Here is a 20,135-nt window from a genome sequence, read left to right as displayed (position 1 = left end):
TGGGATAGCCCAAGGGGAGGGTTGTTCCCCCGACCCACCCTTGGCACAAGAGTTCCACTGTTTAAGAACGAACGAGACTCTGTGGGAGGAGGAGGGGGATTCATCCATTCATTCAACAGATATTCGTTGAGAACCTACTATGTGCCAGGCTCTGCTGTAGGCATTGATGATACAACAGAGACCACTGGACCCTGATGAGCTGCCCCTCTAAGGGAAGACAGACAATAGGTGAAGAAACAAATCCTGGAAATGTGACAAAGCCTAGTGACAAAGCCTATGAAGAAAAATAACACAGAGTAAGAGCTCAGAAAGTGGCAGCGGGAGGTTATTTTTGATGGCCTCTCAGAGGAGGTGACATTTAAGCAGAAAGAGAGGGAGGAAGTTGAGTAGCTACCTGGGGGATCAGTGTACCAGGCAGAGGAAATGGCAAGTGCAAAGGCCCTGGGGCGTGCATTGTAAACTGAGCTACTCCTCTTGTCCCATCCTGTGGGGACCCCAGGAAAGAGGTGACCCCAAACCCAGATAGTACCAAAGATGTAGCTACATCTTTTTTTTTTGTAAATTTATTTATTTTATTTATTTATTTTTGGCTGCGTTGGGTCTTCGTTGCTAGGCATGAGCTTTCTCTAGTTGTGGCGAGCGGGGCCTACTCTTCGTTGCAGTGCACGGGCTTCTCATTGTGGCGGCTTCTCTTGTTGCGGAGCACAGGCACTAGGCACGTGGGCTTCAGTAGTTGTGGTGCGCAAGCTCAGTAGTTGTGGCTCGCGGGCTCCAGAGTGCAGGCTCAGTAGTTGTGGCACACAGGCTTAGTTGCTCCGTGGCATGTGGGATCTTCCTGGACCAGGGCTCGAACCTGTGTCCCCTGCATTGGCAGGCAGATTCTTAACCACTGTGCCACCAGGGAAGCCCTGTAGCTAGATCTTAAGGAGGACTTCCCAGTGGTCAGGAAGGGGGCATCTTTCCCACGGGTAAGATGGTGGGCCTTGGACCTGTCAAGCTCTCTGGTAGCTCCAGACCCTGGAGGGATGGACAACTCCTCTAAAAGGTCCTACTCCCCTGTTCTCAGGGTCAAATCCAAACTGCTGTCCACGGCCCACAGGTTCCCACTTGGTCGGTCCCTCCTGGCTTCCCTGGCCTCATCTCCCCCCAACTTCCCCTTCACTCACACCTATCCAGCCACACCAGCCTCTGTGCTGCTCCCCAAACATACCATGCTTGTTCCCACTTTCAGGGCCTTTGCAATTGCTATTCCTGCTTTGAATGCTCTTCTCCTGGATACAGAAGGCATCCTTCTCTCACTTCCTTCAAGTGTCGCCTCAAATACCACCTCCTTAGAGACACCGCCCCTACCACACCTGCTAAAATAGCCCCCCACTCCACCACCATCACACTTTAATCCCCTTTACCCTGTTTATTATTCTTCATGCCACTTGCATGGTATTATATACTGATTTAGGTGTTGACATTGTATTATATATTTATTCGATTCTTGTCTGTCTCTCCTGCAACAAGGTCAGCTCCAGGAGGGCAGGGATTTGATGACTTGGTTCATGGCTATATCTCCAATGCTTCGTCATAGCTGTTGATTGAATGGACAAATGAATGATTTCTAGAAAGGACCCCTGGTGGAGACCAGGGCCCATCAAGGACCGAGGAGGGGGTTCTGGGAAGCGATGAAGGGGACGGAGATGGGACAGAGCATCCATTCTCCAGACCTCTTCCTTCCCTGGGGCGCCAGGCTGGGTGGGCAAGCTGGGGCACACAACACTGTAGTGCCCATGGCCGCCTGGAGGCACTGTAGTTGGTGGCAGGACCCTCCCAGCCTCACCCCAACTGATTACCCCAGCTTAGCTCCGCCCCACCGGCCATTTAGCCCCACCTCCACTGAACCCAGTTTAGTCCCACCCCCCAAAGAGCCTAGTATAGCTCTCATGCATCTTCATGTTAGCCCTGCCCCCAAGCATCTCCCACCCTCCTCTGGGGTCACCCAACATCACCTCTCACTGCACTCTCCCACACCCTTAGGCAATCTTGGTGAACGAACAGGAAATCTAGAGTTTCCTAGGGGCCAGCAGGGGTGGAGGATAATCCCCAGGTGGTGGCTCCAAGGATCCTTCTTGGAAACCCAATTCAACTTCACTCCTGGTGCATTTTTAGGCACCATTCTCTCAAGTGTATACCTCTTTCGGTCTCTCGTCTCTCGCTCAGCTGACTCTCTTTACTTCTTTGGGGCTCACATATCAGTTGAGCACCCAGTGTGTGTGGCCTGATGCTTGGCTCTGAGCACACTTTCCATCCCAGCCAGTATGTGGGTCTTGAGATGGGGAAACAGAGGAGTGAGGGAGGGGACCTCACGAGGTCTCCTTGTAGCCTGGAAACCTTTCTATCTAGAGTCTGATCTCCATCCCTCCCAATAGCCCCTCTCAGGGTGGGTACAAGGGTCTGATTCTTCTCTTGACCAGGAAAGAGAAGGTGCCAGGACTGTTTTTCCTCTGAGCTTCTACCTAGAAACCCTCCTAGTGTTTACACAGGCACTGTTCACACCCATGGAGTGGATTATTTAGCAAGAGGGTAAATGTGTGGGCTCAGGAGCCGGACTGCCTTGGTTCAATCTTAGCTCTGCCACTCCCAAGCTGTCTGAGCTTGAGCAAGTGACCTAACTTTTCTGTGCCTCGGCCCCCCCATCTGTAAAATGAAGGTAACAATAGCACCCACTAGTAAGCTGCTCAGAGGAGTAAACGTCTTAGCTCATTCGGTGTGCTTGAAACAGTGCCCAGCATATAATAAGCACTTAATAAGTGCTAGCTGTTATTATAATTATTTTATTATTTTGGATTCCAGCTTCCCTCTGAGCTCCTGAAGATCTGAGAACTTAGGGGGCTTCCACCCCCAAGACGGAGGAGGAAAGAGGTTTGCCAATAGCATTAGAAAGCTGGGACCACCCCCCCCCCAGCATTTTGAAAAGCCCCCCAAGCTTGCCCAAGAGATGAGGTACCATGGAGAGGGAGACGTGCTCCTGTGAAAGCATGTAGTGTGCAAGGCACCAACACACACACACGGATGTACACGTTTGCACACACAGCTCTTGCCCCGCACACCCCCTTTTAGAGTGACTTAGGCACAGAATGACACATGGTTACCCAAAGCTCCCACACAGCCACACACCTGGTCACCCACATTTTGTACACACCCGGGCAGATAGGCCAGAGTCATGGGGACACTGACACACACCGTCCTTTATACACAGCCACAGCTGCCCACATAGCGCTGGGATTAATACAGTCCTCACTTGCTGTCACACAGCCAGTCACACACAGATACACAACTCCCGGTCTCAGGCTCACAAGCCTTCCACTGTCACATCGGCCCTCCAAGTCACAGCCTCCCACTGTCACATACAGACTCTGCCTCAGGTACAAACACCCTCCCCCAATCATGCCCCAAGTCATGCACGGTTGGGCACACCTGCACAGCCACACACGCAAACTCTCAGTCACACCCAGCTGTGACACAAAGGCACACACGTTTACCCAGCACCCTCCAGCACTTCACACACGTCCCCGTCAGTCACTCACACGGGAGTCCCGCCCCCTTGCCCACCTTGGGGGTGCGGGCGAGGAGTGGGGGGCTATAAAAGCCGGGCACCGCCGGCCATGATGGGGGAAGTGAAGGATAAGCGACACACAAGGCCTCCTGAAGTCCCCCCACGACCCCACTTAGCTCGAGCGAGATGGCGGGTGTGGGCTCCGGGTCACCGAGAGGTTGAGAACCCCAAAGCTGGGATCAGGTTGTCCCCCAAACCATCCCAGCTCTGAGGCCGGATCTGAAGCTCCCCTTCCCATTCCCAAAGCCAGGGTGGACGTCCCGGCCCCCTCGCTGCGACGCCCCCTCCCTCGCAGCCCCGGGGGGGCTCATGGAGCCCCCAGTCCCGTTTCTGCGGGGCCCCCTGAGCCCCCGCCCCTTCTGGAGCCCTCTGCGCCCGCACCTGCCTGCCGGGCCCCTACCTGTCCGGCGAGGCCTGAACACAGCAGCAGCAGCAGCAGCGGCAGCGGCGGCGGCGGCGGGACCGTAAGCGGCCACATGACGTGCCCCCGGCCCGGCGTCCCGTCCCCCGCCCGCCCTAGCGACGCCTCGGCACGGGGACCGCCACCATGCGCTACCCCGCCCGCCGGGCCGGGCGACCCTATGCCGCCGCCTCCCCCGCCTCGCCGGCGGCTGGGATTCCGCCCCACCCCCGCCCCTCGCTCGCTGCGAGTCTTTGTTGCGGGCTCCGCCCCCCCCGCCCCGCCCCCAGCTCGTCTTCGGGCGCCGACGGAGCGGGGTCTGGGGTCGGCGAAGCGGGGGTGTGTGTGTGTGTGTGTGTGTGTATGTGTGTGTGTGTGGAAGCCGGCCCCCGAGAGGGTAGCTGGGGTCGCGACCCAGAACCCCAAGACCAATATGGGGGTGGCTCATGGAGATGGGGAGGGTGAGGGGGTTCCTTCACGTGGTAGTCAATTTCACCCTCCCTGGACATTTCCTTCGTTATAAATGGGGTTGGGAGAGGGATCAAGGGGCAGGGGGAGTAGGAGGGAGGCCTGGTAGCAAAGAAGAGAAATTGAGAGGCCTCCTCTTTAAAAAGCTCAGGAGTCAACAGAGAAACTGAGGCAGAGTCTGTGAAATTGGACTTCGAGGGAGGGGTCACTGCTGGGACGGGGGCGGAGATGGAGACAGAAAGTGAGGGACAGATACAGGGGGCGGGAGATCTCTAGACGAGGCCAAAGGGGATGGCCAGCTGGTGGGCATCTTCCTTCCCCCCATCACACCTGGGACAGTCTTTGTCTCCCATTGCAATGGCCCAAGACAAGAGACCAGATCCTGAGAGAATCAAAATATTAAGGCCACCTCCACACAAAGCTATTTGCATATGAAGGGCGTCCTCGTCCAGCCTCCCGGACTTTCTATGCCTCTCCCCCCTCATCGGTCTCCCCAAACATCTTCCCTCACCAAAGTTCCTCTATGGTTTTTTGGGTGAGGGAGCAAGCAAGTCAGGTTATAGAGAAATCAGCCATAAAATATCGGGAGTGGGGAAGCCTGGCATTTTTCTTACCCTACTGTGTGCCCTGCAGATAACAAGTTATGGATGGTTTTGTCAAAGCAAGGAGAAAGAGCTTGTTATCCAATAAGACCTGGGTTCGACCCTGGTTCTGTCACTTCTTGGCCATGTGACCCCAGGCAAAGAGCTTTCCTTCTCTTAGGAGACCTGTTTCCTCTTGAGGTGTTGGGGACTTCTGTGACTTATGAGTGAATAGAGCACCTAGCCAGCGCCCAATCCCCAGAGGGCATTACTACAGTGAAGCGTGGGGTTGAGGACACTGGCCATGGGATGTGGGACACAAAACAGAATCTGAGCCAGGAAAGGCATCTCATCATCCCTCTCCCTCTTTTTCCCAGATGGGAGATGATCTTTTGCTGACTCCTCAGGCCAAGCCTGCATTAGGCATGGGATAGGAGAGGGGTATTGGTTGTTGGAACCCACAAGCTCTTGACGAAGAGTGGGCTGTGGTCAGCTTGGGTGGAGGAGGGCCCTGCTTGTCCCTGCCCCTTTCCTTGCCCTTGTTAGTGCTGTGTTTCAGAACCACGGACAATGTCCTTCTTGGGATTGGTCATGGAAGAGGTCATTGTATGGTCAAGCTATGGCCTGTGTTGTGTGGTTGACATGGGTCAACAGGCCCTTAGGTCCATTCCTCCCCCTTCCCCTGCTCTGTTTCGGGAGAGATGGCCCCTGAAAACTACATTTCCCAGGTTCCCTTGATCCCTACAAACTACATTTCCCAGGCTGGGCTCAGGCAATGGGAAGCCTGGAGAGAGATTGGAGGACTGGAGAAAAAAGAAGCCAGGGTATTTCTCCCTCTCTCTCCAGTTTGGGTGTTTCTGGCAGTGGCTGTTGTCTCAGCCTCTGTGGTCTCAGCCCCTTTGAGGGTCCCCACCATGGTTCATTCAGCTCCTGCCAGGTGGCCGTAACTCTGGTAAACACTTCCTCCCTTTGCTGCTTCAGCCCTTGGAAGGTGGTGGCTTGCTATTATTAGAGTAGATTCACCGTCCCCTATTTGCTCTTAAAGCTTAACTAACACCTCTGTAACTAAATCCCCATATTAAATTCTTGCTATTGAACTATCTGGTGTGAGCTATGTTTTTCTGACTAGACCCTGGCCAATACATTCAGTGCTGTAGACATAACCACAGCTGTGGTCGGTGGCATGTCAGTGTCCTGATCATGCTGTAGTCAATGTTCTATTAAACTGTGATCTGCGCTGCCCTCAGCATCCTGGTTCTACTGGGGTCAGCATTGTGGTCAGTACTGTGGTATCCACTGGTCATTCTTGACTGTGCTGTGGTCAGTGTGGTGGTCAGCTTCCTGGCTGTGTTGTGGCTCAGAGTCACAATCACTGCCCTGGTCATGCTGTGGTCAGAAATATTATCGTGTTGTACTGTGGTCAGGGTCATACTCAGTGTCCTGGTTGTACAGTTGTCAGCTTCAAGATCAGCACCATGGTCAGTGCTACGATGAGCATGATGTCTGCCTTGTGCACCGTCCTTGAAGAGAGATCAGCTTCTCAAGGACCTTGTACAACAAAACTGATGGACCAGGTGGCTTGGGGTCTGGTACTGGGCAGTCTGCTCTCCACAATGTGCAGAGGCAGGGGAGAAGGGCAGTGGATCCCTGCCAACTCTCACCAGCTGGCCATTGGGTTTTCTTAATTGATGCTTGGGCAGCCATTGACTTTACTCACCTGTGACCCCTCAATGTGTCCAGCCAGAGGAAGAAACAGTCCAGTCCTTTGTTTTCCCATACTCTGCACAAGGGCCTGACATGGAGAAGATGATCAAGAAGAATTTAATGAGTAAATGAATCTAGGCCATTCATGTCTACCCATACCTTTGCTCTTGCTGAGCCTTCCATATATTATTCAGGGCTCCTTTGATAGCAAGTAGCAGAAAGGCAACTTGAACTGTCTTAAACAAAAAAAGAATATCTATTAGCTCACATAACTGAAAAAAAAAATCCAGAGGTAATGGAATTCAGGCATGGCTGGATCCAGGGGTTCTGTTATATCATCAGAATTCTGTCTCTCTCCATTTATCATCTCTACTATTCTCTACAAGGGATCTCTTTTAGCCAGGAGGTGTTAAAGATAATTCCCAGAAGCTTTCATCTTCCAAGCTCAGCAACTTCAGCAAAAAGAGAGCTTGCAAAATAATGTCTCTCATTGGTCCATCCCAAGTCATGTGCCCATCCCTGAGCCAATCATGGTTTCAGAGGAATTGATTATGTGGCTTGACCAGACCTGGCTCATAGTTCACCACTCTGGAGCCAGAAAGTGGAGTTAGCCTCATTCAATCTATATTGGATGGAAAACAAGGGAGCGAAGGTGGGGGTGGGGGGTAGATATGGAACTTTTACCATTGAAAGAGGGAAAAAATCCTGTGTAAGCAAAACCAAAAGACAATGAATTGACTCTCAGCAGCATCCCAACCTCCTAGTGTGCATTCCTACACTACAGAGGCTGCAAAGCTAAAAACTATGTTTTCCAGACAGATTTCTGTATGGCAATGAGATTCTATCAATTGGAAGATTGAGATGTGGGTGGGGGAAGTGGATGGAGGTCATCTTTCTATTGTGCTGCAGTGGTGTCTAGCAAGCACAGTTGTGGAGACACTGGGTTTTCCTGCAGAGATGTTACTGTCTTCAGTCACCAGTGTCACTAGCTTTTGTTGAGAGGCAGTTGCAAGTGACAATGATGGTAGCTTCCAAATCTCTAAATTGCAACCATGGAGATGTGTTTTTTAAAAAAAAAAAGTTTTATCAAGATATAATTCACGTACCATACAATGCACCCTTTAGTGTACACTTCAATGGCTTTTGGTATATTACATGATTAATTTTTTAAGTTGTAGTAAAATACAAGTATCATAAAATTTGCCATTTAAACTATCTCTCTTTCTTTTTAAAAAATATTGTATTTATTTATTTATTTGGTTGCGCTGGGTCTTAGTTGTGGAAGGCAGGCTCCTTAGTTGTGGCTCGCCAACTCTTTATTTGTAGCATGCGAACTCTTAGTTGCGGCATGCATGTGGGATCTAGTTCCCTGACAAGGGATCGAACCCGGGCCCCCTGCATTGGGAGCTCGGAGTCTTAACCACTGTGCAACCAGGGAAGTTCTGTCTTCCTTCCTTTCTTCCTTCCTTCCTTCCTTCCTTCCTTCCTTCCTTCCTTTCTTTCTTTCTTTCTCTCTCTTCCTTTCTTTCTTTCTTTCTTTCTCCCTTTCTTTCTTCCCTCCTTCCTTCCTTTTCTTCCCTCCTTCCTTCCTTTTCTTTCTTTCTTTCTTTCTTTCTTCCTTCCTTCCTTCCTTCCTTCCTTCCTTCCTTCCTTCCTTCCTTCCTTCCTTCCTTCCTTCCTTTCTTTCTTTCTTTCTTTCTTTCTTTCTTTCTTTCTTTCTTTCCTTCCTTCCTTCCTTCCTTCCTTCCTTCCTTCCTTCCTTCTTCCACACTGCGTGGCTTGTGGGATCTTAGTTCCCCAACCCAGGGATCAAACCCAGGCCCTCAGCAGTGAAAGCACAAAGTCCAAACCACTGGACCACCAGGGAATTCCCTAAACCATTTTTAAGGGTGCAATTCAGTGGTATTAATTACCTCTTCAGTGTTGTGAAACCATCAACACTATCTGTTTTCAGAACTTTTTCATCTCCCCAAAACTCTGTAACCATCAAACAATAACTCCTCTTTTTTCCCATCCCCAGCCCCTGGAACCTCTAATCTACTTTCTGTCTCAATGAATTTGCCTATCTAAGATATTTCATATAAGTGGAGTCACACAATATTTGTTCTTTTGTGTCTGGCTTCTTTCACTTAGCATAATGTTTTTGAGGTTTATCAAAACCTCATGGTACGGCATGTATCAGAACTTCATTCTTTTTTATACCTGAATAATATTCCATTGTATGGCTGCACCAGATTTTGCTTATGCATTGTGGTGATGTATTTTTTTTTATTTTATTGGCATATAGTTGATTTACAATGTTGTGTTAATTTCAGGTGTACAGCAAAGTGATTCAGTTACACATATACATATATTCATTCTTGTTATGGTGATGTATTCTTGAAGTCAGTGGTTCCCAGTGTGTTATTCCCCACCTTCCTATGTGAATAACAGAGGCAGAAGCTCCTGGAAGGGTCAATTCAGAAGTCATGTTCTATAGGAAGTCATCCAATAGGCTTAGCCTAGAGCCCCATCCTTCTGCCTTCCAACAGTTTTGTAAGCACCAGGTTCCCTGATTTTGGTCCTTATTTCCTATAGCTAAACCCTGATTGATATGTTCTTGGAATATTCATTCCCCTTACCTGTTTGGAGAAAACCTTGTCATTCATGAAGTCCTAATACCCCAGGCTATGTGTGACTACCTACTCAGGGCTGCATCCCTCTCTCTCTCTCTCTCTCACACACACACACACTTTTTTTTTTTTTTTTTTGGCTGTGCTGCATGGCTTGTGGGATCTTAGCTCCTGGACCAGGGATCAAACCCATGCCCCCTGCCATGGAAGCGCAGAGTCCTAACCACTGGACCACCAGGGAATTCCCTACAACTCTTTAATAACAACCACCCACACTCATCGAGCTCCCACTAAGGACTCAACACCAGGCGAAGTCCTCTCCATGCATTACTTCCTTTAATTCTTCTTTTTTTTTTTTAGCTGTGGCACACGGGATCTTTGTTGCAGCATGCGGGATCTTCGTTGCCGCGTGTGGGATCTTCGTTGTCGCGTGCAGGATCTTTAGTTGCGGCATGTGAACTCTTAGTTGCAGCATGTGGGATCTACTTCCCTGACCAGGGATTGAACCTGGGCCCCTTGCACTGGGAGCATGGAGGCTTAGCCACTGGACCACCAGGGAAGTCCCTATTTCCTTGAATTCTTACAACAACCCTATGAGGTAGGAATTATTATCCCCAATTTAAGAATGAAAAGTCTGTGGCTCAGAGAGGTTAGCTAACTTGACCAAGGCCACCCAGCTACAAACAGCAGACATGGGATTCAAACCCAGTTCTGTCTGACTCAAAGCCAACCTATTGACCTCTGTAGCATTATACTGGGTTATTTGTTCTGCATCTTTCCTTTCCTATCAGATCCACATAGACAACTGAGGGTCAGTCCTCCTGGAGACCCCTTGGAGAGAGCGTAGATGCTGCCCTTCATAGCTGTCCCACCAGAGGGTGAGGGAGGCAGGTATTTATTCTCCAAGTCCCACGTGTCACTGTGGGAGGCCTGCTCCCAGGGGCGTCAGCTCCTCAGCATTTCTGGTTTGGCCAGAATATGAGTTGAGAAAGCCCTGAGGCTAAAGTGTGCACAGGAACCCATGAGGGCAAAGGGGGATACAGGCAGGACACTGACATCATCTGCCTCGGTCCCACTTTTCAGATGGAGGAATTGAGGCTCAGAGAAATTAAGACACTTGGGCAAGGCCACAGAGAGGGTGTACAGCAGAGCTAAGACCATAGTTTGGTTCGTGTCGGATTCCAGACACGAGGCTTTTTATGCTGTGGTTGCAGGCAGTTGTTCACTCAGAATGGAGCCCAGCTGTCCTTCCATGTCCTAGGAGAGGCTCCTAAGTTCAGCCCTTGAGCCTGGGGGTTCCCCACAGACTGTCTCCACTGTTCAGCGCCATTCTTTCCTTCTCTTGGGCATTTCTCACCATGGAACTGCAGTCACCACAGGAACTCCCTCCCCTCCAGGCATCACACACACACACACACAATGACCATGTGAAAATGAGAATTTGTCCCCCAGTTGCACAGGCCTGGCCTCAAGTGAACTGACACACAAACACACAACACGGACGTACAGTCACCCAGGGACACTGCACCCTGATAAATGGTCCAGGCACAAGGCCATACTCAGAGGGAACAGTGTCACCCAGAACCAGCACATACAACCACATGCGACACACAGCCAGATACATGTTCCAGGCAGAAGAGCCCACAGAAACCCACACACACACCCATCAAATGGTGGAAGAACGTCAGAGGTGAACCAACCACAGTTACCCAAGGACCAGCGCTCACAAATACAGGCGATCCAACACACACACAGACCCCCGACACAAAAAACACCCAAACCCCACGGTTCAGATGCACAGCTCACACACACAGATTCACGTATGTGGAGATCTAGAAAACAGACATATCGTTCATACAGTAACATGCACAAACTCACAAGACAATCACACAAAACAGGGCAGGTAGTTTAAGCACAGCACACAGACCCACAGTTCAGACGCAGCCACACACAGTACAGGCAGACAGTTCACACACACCCACAGGGACCCATGACACAACACAGACACCCACGACACGAGAACCCCAGGCCGGAGCAGTGTGGGAATGAGGTTGTGAGAAGCGGGGGAGGGGGAGGGGGACCAGATGACTCAGGAGGCCTCTCTGGGGGAGGAGACGGAGGCGGGAGGGCGGGTGGGCAGGCAGGCGTCCAGCGCATATGGTTCCCATTAAAGGCCTGGGAATTGAGGAATGAGCTGGCGGGACATGGAGACCTAGCATCACTTCCCAGCCCTGCCAAGCCAGGAAGGAGCGAAGCCCTAATCCAAGGTTATGGGGCCGGAACTTGGCTCAGAATCACAGCAGCTCCTACCAAGAGTGGTCTACCCTGAGCCAGACCTGGCTGGGGCTCATTTCAACCCCTGCGACAGCCCTGGGAAGGGTTTCCCAGGAGAAGAAAGTGAGGGGCTCAAAGGGGTTAAGCCACGTGCCTGAGGTCACACAGCTAGCAAGTGGTAGAACTGGGATTGGAGCCCAGGTCTCTGTGCAGCTGCCACCCCAGCCCCAAGGCAGATGCACAGACTCCTCCATCTATCCACAAGCAGAGACCGGGCACTCAATCCAGGCCCAGCCTGCACTGGCTTTGAGGCAGCCCCGTTTTCAAGTAATTGAGAGTTAGGAGTGGGGTGCCTGCACAGATGGGCAGGGTTCGCTGAGTGTGACTGGGGGGCCCAGATCTAGCCTGAGGGGTCAGCGTCAGGGAGTGACACCAGAGTTGAAATGAGAGGGATGAGTAAGAGCTGGCAGGGCGTGGTGGGCAGAAAGAAGAGCAGGTGCAAAGGCCCTGAGGCCACAAGGTGCAGGAGGCTAGGTCTCCTGATGAGGTATGGTGACAAGTGAGGCCAGAACCGCAGGTAGAAGGACTTGGACTTCGTCTTAGGGCCAAAAGGGAGTCTCAGGAGAGTGGTGATCTGAAAGGTACCTAGTGAGGTTTGGGCAACCAGCATGAAGATCATACTCAGGATAGATGAAAATGCACCTTCTCCCTAACCCAGAATTTCCTAATTTCTTATATACTTATACACCCTGGAGATACTTACCATGTGCAACACATGCCCAGATGTTTGAAGAGGAACAAAATGGGAAACACCTAAAAGTTTATGAGTAGGTGAACAGCTAACTCTGCTGAGGTGAGCATTTTCAAAGCAATTAAAAAGACAAGACTAGAAATACTTGTGCCTACATGGAGAAGATGAAAAAATCTCTGGCTGAACTAACAAAGCAAGTCGCAAAAGAACATGTTCAATATTGTACCAGTGCGAGATAGTTTAGAAACTTGCAAAATCATGTTGTGCATCATCCCTGGATACAGCTTCCTGTAAGCAGTAAACATGGAGAAATAAACTGAGGTCAAAAATTCCCACAACCTAGGGAAAGGAAAAAATAGGGAGTTAGGGTTTCATGGGGACAGAGTTTCAGTTGGGGAAGATGAAAAAGTTCTGGAGGTGGATGGTGGGAATGGTTGCCCAACAATGTGGACGTATTTCATGTCACTGAACTGGACACTTAAAAATGGGTAAATGGTTTACATTTTATTTTATGTATTTTTTTTGGCCGTGCTGCACGGCATGCAGGATCTTAGTTCCCCAACCAGGGATCGAACCCCCAACCCCTGCAGTGGAAGCACGGAGTCTTAACCACTGGACCGCCAGGGAAGTCCCTAAACCCATGTTTTTAATTCTCCACATTCATCTACCCTTGCTGGGGAAGGGAGAGGAATGCAATGGCAGAAATGTATACAGGAGGCATCAATTGTGGGTATGATGCTTTATTTCTTAGGTTGGGTGGTGGGCACATGAGGGTTCATTATAAAGTTTCTATCTCTCCCTCTCTCTCCCCATATGTTTATATGTATGTTGCATTTTAAGTGTTGCATACGTATGCATATTTTTATACATGCAACACTTAAAATGCAACACTTTTGTAGCACTTACCACATGGCAGACATTGTTCTAAGTATGTGATCTATTTTAACTACTTTAATCCTCACACAATCTGACGCTGTAAGTGCTATTATTCACCCCACTTTGCAGCTCTGGAGACTGAGGTTCAGAGGGGTGAAGGTCACGTCTGTTATAGCAAAGGAGCTGAAACTTGGACCAGGTGGCTTGGCTCTAACCACTACACCACACCACCTCCATACACCTTCCGTATTTCATTCATCGGTTTTGCCACACTTGGAATGGATCCGAGAAGAGGGTGTGTCTCCGGGGGTGGGGGGGCACGGGAAAGGGCATCAGGATTTTCTGGGTGCTAGAAACAGTCTACATCTTGTTTAGGGTGTGTAGACAATTGTCAAATCTCCTCCAACAGAACACTTAAGATCAGTGCATTTTATTGTACATAATGTGTGCCTGGATGAAAACAATTTCTAAAAAAGAAATAATACTCAGTCTAGCAATTCCACTTTTGGAGATAGATCCAAAAGAATCAAAAGCAGGGTCTCAAAGAGATACTTGCACTTTCATATTCATAGCAGCATTATTCACAGTAGCCAAGAGCTGGAAGCAACCTAAGTGTCCATCAGTGGATGACTGGATATACAAAATGTGGTCCATCCATCCAATGGAATATCATTCACCCTTAAAAAGGAAGGAAATTCTGATACCTGCTACAACATGGGTGAACCTTGAGGATATGATGCTCAGTGAAATAAGCCAGTCACAAAAAGACAAATACTGCATGATTCCACTCATGTGAGGTCCCTAGAGGAGTCAGATCCATAGAGACAGAAAGTAGAAGGTGGGTGCCAGGGGCTGAGGTGGGAGGGCATGGAGAGTTGTTTAATGAGTATAGAGTTTCGATTTTGCAAGATGAAAAAGTTGTAGAGATCTGTTGCCCAGCAACGTGAATATACTTAACACTACTGAACTGTACACTTAAAAACGGTAGATGGTAAATTTTATGTTATGCAGTTTTTCACCACAAAAATAAAATAAAAAGAAATTTACCAAGGGGGAAAAAGCGTGTATAAAGGAGATTAGACTAGCATCATGGAAAGACAGGACAACCTCTTGGTGTCAATCTGGGTCTTCCGTCTGCTCAGCCGCCCGTCTTCCCAGTGCTGCACTGTCACCTTCAGGGTCCAGGCCCGTCCTCTTGAAAGGAGCTCTGGTGTCTGGGGCACTCAGCACAGGAGGCCACACGTCTGCCCTTGTGGGGTCAGGACCTCTTTGCATGGCCAGATGTGGATCGGTGCAGTTCTGCATGGGTCAGTGCCTCTGGGCCTGGCTGTGTGAGATGTCACATGGCTCCCTCCCTCTCTCTCTGTATGAGCCACCACTTCAGGGATGCCTCCTCCAGGAAGCCTTCCTTGACTACTTTGTCTCAAGGAACACCCCTCTAGTCCTCCTCCCTGCCTTATTTTTCTTCATAGCACCACCTGACATATCATATATGTATTTGCTTACTGCCTGTCAACCCCACTAGAGTGTTAACTCCACGAGGGCAGGGATCTTTGTTTTGTCCACAGCTGGGTCCCCGAAGCCTAGAATAGTGCCTGGCACATGGTAGGTGCTTAACAAAGATTGGTTGATTGATTGAATGAATGAATGAATGTGTGGGCAGAGGGAGGGTTATCTCTGAACCACCCATGATGGAGTTTACCTGGGCCCACATCTGTGGCTTGTGTGTTGGTGGCATGTCTCTGTGTGGGGCTGCATGTTCCTCTGTGTGCCTAGCATGTGCCAGGCCCCAGGATACAGTAGTTCTATGTGTGACAATGGGGATCTCCCTCCAGATGTGGCTCCATCTCTGAGGGTGGGTTTGTGAACACGGTTGTTTTTGCAGGGCAGCTCTAGGTGTATGTCCAGACACAACTGGGTGTGTGCAGCTGTCTGTGTGGCCTTTGTGTGTCAGTGTATCTGGATCTGGCTGACGGTGTAGGGGAGTGTGTGATGCGGGTCTGCCTCTCTGAGTCTGTGGGTCTGGGAAGTGACTTGTAGCTGTGGTAGCAGCGGGGGATGGAAGGAGGTGACAAGATGAGGGTCCGATTCCATGAGCCCTTGGTCTACGTATGTCATTGTTTGTATCTCCGACAATGTTGTGAGTGTGTATGTGTAACATCCCCTGCTCCACCAACCCCCTACAACCCTGTCTGAATCTGCAAGCGGCCCCCACGCTGGCCGCCCTGCCCCACCCCCAGCTCGGGAGTAATTGCTCCTGAAGCACAAGCAGTGTGATTAATTATGGCTGCTGAATATGCAAATCAGCTGGGAGTTTCCCAGCAGCCACCAGGGTGCCGTTGATGATGCTGCGTAAATACACAGAGCTGAGTGTGCAAGGCCTAAAATTCCCTCCTTACACCTTTGTCAATTACCCTTTAATTTAGCAGGGCCGAGCTTCTAATTCTTTAATGAGCTTTTACCTAATTAAAGAGTCCTCATTACACTATTAATTGTTCCTCCCCTCCAAAATACCTGTACCAGCGTGGGATTGGAGTTGCAAAAGGGCATGCCAGCTGACCTGCATTAAAACCCTGGGCTGTTATTGGATGTAATTTTTAAAATTACGATGGAAATAATTCCCTTTAGGGAGAAGATGGCTTTTTTGTTTAGCAAAATCTTCAGCTCTAGACTCTGGGCAAGTTACTCTCTACCTCTCTGTTTCTCAGCTTCCTTATCTGCAAAATGAGGGTAGTGACAGAATCTTCCTCAAAGGTTGTGATGAGGAATAAATAAATTCATTCGGGAAAACATTCGATGAACGGTGTCTGACATGCAGACAATCAATTGAACTAATCATGGATCATGTGGGCGTGAAGCCAGGGTCTGTAAGAAGGGTTTAGGGGATGGTTCTTTATAAGAAAGTGAGATAAATTTGATCTAGGAGCAGAAAGCCTTTGGGACTTCCCTGGCGGTCCAGTGGTTAGGACTCTGAGCTTCCATTGCAGGGCGTCCAGGTTCGATCCCTGGTCGGGGAACTAAGACCCCACAAGCCATGCAGCTTGGCCAAAAATTAAAAAAAAAAAAAAGAAAGAGCAGAAAGGCTTAGAGGAAGGGAGTGAAGAGGGTAGGCAAGAAGAGGTGTCAGGGAGGGAAAGATGGAAAAGGACAGCAGAATGGTAGGAAACCTGGACTTGGGAAGAGCACACCTCCAGTGACAATTTCACAGCGGTGGGCACTTTTGAGGATAAGGATATTCAATAGTAAATTTTAACATGTTGATTTTCCTGCAATGAGACATCCTGGTTCTCACACACGCTTACATGCTGGCCTTCAGTAAAAGTTGGATTTGTTCACTGTATTAGTCAGGATAATTAATGACAGCTGCTGTAACAAGCAATTCTTTAAACTCTCAAGGGCTTAAAACAATTAAGTTATTTCTTGGTCATGTTTAATGAAGGTCTTCTTGGCAGTGTTCTTCCAAGTCCAGCTGACCCTTGAACAACATGGGCTTGAACTGTGCAAGTCCATTTCTTTGTGGATTTTTTTCAATAAATATGTACATTACTACATGATCTGGGGTTGGTCGAACCCACAGATTTGTAACCATGGATACAGAGGGCTGACTGTAAAGTTATGTGCAGATTTTTGACTGTCTGGGTCTTGGCTCCCCTAACCCCAGCATTGTTCAAGGGTCAACTGCAGTAACTCATGGAAGCAGGCCCCTTACTAGTTCCATGTATGACACGTTCATCTTACACACGTGATCTCCAAGGTCTTCATGGAATAGAGAGAAAGAGCAAGGAGGGCTATGTGGGAGGTTTTATGGCTACTCATATCCCATTGGCCAAGACCCAGTCACATGTCCCCAACATAACTGCAAGGGAAGCTGGGAGATGTGATCTCAATCACGTGTGCCCAGGAGGAGGAAAATAACGCACAGCACTGGTGTTACCATATGCATTCTTTTTTTTTTTTTTAATTTTATTTATTTAATTATTTATTTTTTGGGCTGTGTTGGGTCTTCGTTTCTGTGCGAGGGCTTCCTCTAGCTGTGGTAAGCAGGGGCCACTCTTCATCGCGGTGCGCGGGCTTCTCACTGTCGCGGCCTCTCTTGTTGCAGAGCACAGGCTCCAGACGCGCAGGCTCAGCAGTTGTGGCTCACGGGCCTAGTTGCTCCGCGGCATGTGGGATCTTCCCAGACCAGGGCTCGAACCCGTGTCCCCTGCATTAGCAGGCAGATTCTCAACCACTGCGCCACCAGGGAAGCCCCCCATATGCATTCTTGAGTTAAAGATGTTTGAGAGAGGAACTAAAAGGAAGGCAGGCTCAGGTCTACATTTGGGTTGATAGACGTCAACCCAGGGTGAAGAAATCAGGAAAAGCAACACATCTGGAGAAGAGATGACCAGGAGAAACACCACCCCCTCAAGAGCCCTCATTGGTATTTGAGGGTTTCTGGGTTCTTCATTGTGTGTCAGATACTTCCTCAAGACTCTACATGGGGAGTTCTCTGGTGGCCTAATGGTTAGGATTCTGGGCTTTCACTGCTGTGTGCTGTGGCCTGGGTTCAATCCCTGGTCAGGGAACTGAGATCCCTCAAGCCACTCGGCCAAAAAAAAAAGACTCCACATGTTTCTTCCCTCACATCCTTCAGGTCTCTGCTAAAACACCAGTTCCTCAGCAAAGCCTCTTCTGACCAACCTATTTCAAATAAACCCCCGACTCCATCACTCTCCATGTAACTTGTTTGATTTTCCTTCACAACAATTAATACTACCTGAAGTCACATTACATAGAGATTTGTGTATAATCTGTTTTCCTCAGGAGTAAGATCCTGACGGGCAGATACGGCATCTTTCTTCTATCCCCAGCATCTGGAGCAATGCCTAGTGCTGAGTACACACTCAATAGAGCTAAACAAGTGAATAAGTGAATAAAGGGATGAACTCATTGATTAACCTCTGGGCACCAATATTCTTCATAGAGTTAGCACTCTTAGTAACATTTATGGAATGAATAAAGGAATCCAGAGCAAGTATTCAGGTGGCCTTAGAGGGCTGCTGGCAGGAATAGCAGAGTAAGCTCTGGTTTTTGGGGTTTTTTAATAGATTTGTTTATTTATTTTTGGCTACATTGGGTCTTTGTTGCTGCGCACAGGCTTTCTCTAGTTGCGGCGAGCGGGGGTTACTCTTTGTTGCAGTGCGCGGGCTTCTCATTGCGGTGGCTTCTCTTGTTGCGGAGCACAGGCTCTAGGCGCGCAGGCTTCAGTAGTCGTGGCTCGCGGGCTCCAGAGCGCAGGCTCAGTAGTTGTGGCGCACGGGCTTAGTTGCTCCACGGCATGTGGGATCTTCCGGGACCAGGGCTCAAACCCATGTCCCCTGCATTGGCAGGTGGATTCTTAACCACTGCGCCACCAGGGAAGTCCCAAGCTCTGGGTTTGAGGGAGGCAATTCACTCCAACCTGCTACCTCTACCCACACAATCCCACCTGATCCAACTTAACTCACACCAGCCCTCCATCACTCCTAACTCAACAATGTCTATCAAGTGCTGAATGGATAAACAAAATGCAGTAAATTATTATTCAACAATAACAAGGAATGAAGTTCTGATGCATTCTGCAGCATGAACTGTGACATTATTATGCTAAATGAAAGAAGCCAGACATAAAGGACCACATATTGTATGATCCCATTTATATGAAATGTGGAGAATAGGCAAATCCACAGAGACAGAAAGATTAGTGGTTTCCTACCACCGAGAGGTTTGGAGGAGATGATGGGTGACTGCTAATGGATATGGGATTTCTTTCTGAGGTGATGAAAATGTTCCAAATTGATTGTGGTTATGGTTGCACAAGTCTGTGAATACCCTAAAAACCATTTAATTATATACTTTAAATGGGTGAATTATATGGTATGTGAATTATATCTCAATAAATCTGTTTTTTAAAGCCTTCAACCCAACATCTAACCCCAAATTCAAGTCACCCCAAACCCAACTCTCATCTTAACTGATCACATCTTAACTTACCAAACTGGCAATCCCTACCCCATATTCATAGTAACCCCTACTTACCTCTACTCAGTTCATTCTACTTCTTAAATCAACCCTAATTCAATTCAACCCAATATCCAATTCCAAACCCTTAATGCAATCCACTCATCATTCCAACCCCCAATTCAACAGATCCCCAAACTGACTCAACACACTTCAAACCACCCTCCAACTCCACTTATCTTCAACCCACTTCAATGTAATTTACCCTACCCTTAACCCCTAACCTCCAACTCACCACAAGGGTCAACTCATAATTCAATTCTCTTAACTCACTCCCTTGACCTGCCACCCAAATCTTTGACCCCTAGTCATTTTATCTCAAAACAAAACCACATTCCACGTCACCTCTTGATACAACCCCTCAGCTCAGCCAGTGATTCCAGGACCAATCAAGGTCAACATGGAGGTCTGGCTATTTTGTTTTTTAAAGTTTAGATGTCTTCCTAATAGGTTCACAATTTTTCCCAGCTTTATTGAGATAGAATAGACATATAGCATTGTGGATGTTTAAAGTGTATATAACATGTTGATTTGATACACTGATATATGGCAAAAAGATTACCACCATAGCATTAGCTAACATCTCCATCACATCACATATTTACCATTTCTTTTTTGTCCTGAGAACATTTAAGATCTGCTCTCTTAGAGATCTGGCTATTTTTTCAACTTTTCCTCTAGCAGCCCAAGTTAATAAACAGGTCCGTCACTTCCAGTGAATCCCATTATAATTAGGTTCCCAGACCCCCAAAGCTACCTCTACCAAAAGACTCAATTATTAAGACAAGCGGTGGCCAATTCCTCGGGTGAGACAAGAGCCTGA

At 48.8% G+C, this 20,135-nt stretch overlaps 1 protein-coding gene across 1 annotated transcript in view; it reads right to left on the bottom strand.

Moving 5' to 3' along the window:
- Positions 1 to 4,223, bottom strand: part of OLFM2 (olfactomedin 2) — a 61,483-nt gene extending 57,260 nt beyond the window's left edge. Inside the window, exon 1 of the mRNA XM_061188791.1 lies at positions 4,005 to 4,223. Coding sequence (XP_061044774.1) covers positions 4,005 to 4,082 — 78 coding nt within the window. The 5' untranslated portion in view covers positions 4,083 to 4,223. The remainder of the gene's footprint in view (positions 1 to 4,004) is intronic.
- Positions 4,224 to 20,135: the final 15,912 nt, after the last annotated feature.

The sequence above is a fragment of the Eubalaena glacialis genome, chromosome 4 (assembly GCF_028564815.1).
Source record: "Eubalaena glacialis isolate mEubGla1 chromosome 4, mEubGla1.1.hap2.+ XY, whole genome shotgun sequence".
Classification (NCBI taxonomy): domain Eukaryota; kingdom Metazoa; phylum Chordata; class Mammalia; order Artiodactyla; family Balaenidae; genus Eubalaena; species Eubalaena glacialis.
Note: the sequence above shows the minus strand (reverse complement) of the source record. Positions and strands in the feature narration are given on the sequence as shown.